This window comes from Penaeus vannamei, chromosome 6 (assembly GCF_042767895.1).
Source record: "Penaeus vannamei isolate JL-2024 chromosome 6, ASM4276789v1, whole genome shotgun sequence".
Lineage (NCBI taxonomy): Eukaryota > Metazoa > Arthropoda > Malacostraca > Decapoda > Penaeidae > Penaeus > Penaeus vannamei.
This window is the reverse complement of record NC_091554.1, coordinates 27,635,444-27,637,076: the sequence shown is the minus strand read 5'-3', so window position 1 is coordinate 27,637,076 and position 1,633 is coordinate 27,635,444. Positions and strand designations below refer to the sequence as shown.

The following is a 1,633-nucleotide window of genomic DNA, read 5'->3' as shown; positions in this document are numbered from 1 at the left end:
CCTGCGAACACGCCCGGAGCGCACACACGCCCGTGGGTGGGTTCTGGAGGTCACCCCCGAGATGGACACTAAGTGAACGCAGCCCGACAGCGACACCTTACATAGTGCAAGGTAATGGATAACGACACTGAAGGAACGGCCCCGCGCGGACGACGAGAAGACGGGATGGATATAATGATGGAGGGTCGAGGGTCACGGCGAGAATGGACGCTAATCGATTCGAACTCTATCGTGCTGGTGAAAACTGACGGCGAGGAGGGGGGCGACGCCGGGAATCGGTGCTGTTGGAGATGGTGGGGCGGTGGGGGCGAGGGAGGTGTTGCTTGGTGCCAGTGAAGTTGGAGGTAGTGGTGGTGGTGGTAGCGCTAGTGGTGGTGGTGGTGGCGGGTATGGAGGTATAGTTGGTGCTTGTTAAAGAGGTACTGGTGGCGAAAATGAAGGCGGTGCTGAGGGCGTTTGTGTTCTTGGTGGTGGTGGTGGTGGCATCGGATGTGATATTGGTGTTGGTGATGGAGATTAAGTTATTGCTGGTGCTAGTTACGTAGGCAATGGTAGTAGTGAGAATGGAATCGGTGGTGGCTACTGCGGTCTTGGTGGCGGTGGTGGTGATGGAGGTGGAAGTATTATTGATGCTAGTGGGGGAGATACTGGTGCAAAAAAGAGAGACGATGCTGATGGTTTTGGTGGTGTTCGCGGTGGCAGTGGTGGTGAAAGCGGATGTAATGGTGGTGGTGGTGATGGAGATGTAGGTGATGATGGTGTTAATAAAGCAAGAGGTGGTGGTGGTGAGAATGGAAGCGGAAGTGATGATGGAGGTTGGGTTAATGGTGGCAGTGGTTGTGGTGGTGGAGGCGGCACTGTTGATGGAGATGGCGATATTGTTAGTGCTAGTATGAGAGGTGTTGGTGAGAATTGAGGTGGTGTTGGTGGCTGCGTTGGTAGCGGTGACGATGGTGGGTTTTGGTGATAGTGGAGGTGGTGATGGAGGCAGCAATGGCGACCGTGATTGTGGTGACGGTGAGGTGCTGCTATTGGTCCTGATGGTTCAAATTATAGTGGTAGTTGCCTCAGTGGCTCAGGTAGACAGACTAGCCATCGAAAGAAGGAAAAAAAGTGGTGGAGGAGGATCAAGACGTTGAAGAAGAAGCTGATGAGAAACAAGGAAGTGGAAAAGGCGAAGAAGAGAAAGGTGTTTTAGGGACTCATGCTATAAAGGGAATTGCTTTGGCAGCGTCGAGGCCAGAGTGCAGAGAAAGGCACGCTCTTTAATAGCATTGGGTTGGCTTTGATTGTGGAAAACATTAGATGTGGAACGAGTGGACTAAGTCGGGAAATCAGACAAATATTACGAAATATAAGCGAAAAATACAATACCTAAAATCTGAAAAATAGGAAAGATGGCCTATATATAGGAGCTCAGACAAATATTACGAAATGTGAGTGAAAAATGTAATACCTAAAATCTGAAAAAAAAGGAAATTTGGCCTATATATACTTTATCAAACACATGATATGGTTCTGATAAATATGAAGCATCAACTTAAAATGCAAATGAGGTAAACGACTGATATAGATCAGGGTCAGGTCAGGTTGCAATTAAAGAGATCGTGATCCGACAGAGGCTAAAACCCAG

At 49.1% G+C, this 1,633-nt stretch overlaps 1 protein-coding gene across 1 annotated transcript in view; it reads right to left on the bottom strand.

Annotated features, from left to right (window-relative positions):
• Positions 1-226: 226 nt before the first annotated feature.
• Positions 227-1,633, bottom strand: part of LOC138861955 (uncharacterized) — a 1,508-nt gene continuing 101 nt past the window's right edge. Inside the window, exons 2-3 of the mRNA XM_070122435.1 lie at positions 1,375-1,381; positions 227-1,037 (exon numbers count right to left, since the gene is read on the bottom strand). Coding sequence (XP_069978536.1) covers positions 227-1,037; positions 1,375-1,381 — 818 coding nt within the window. The remainder of the gene's footprint in view (positions 1,038-1,374; positions 1,382-1,633) is intronic.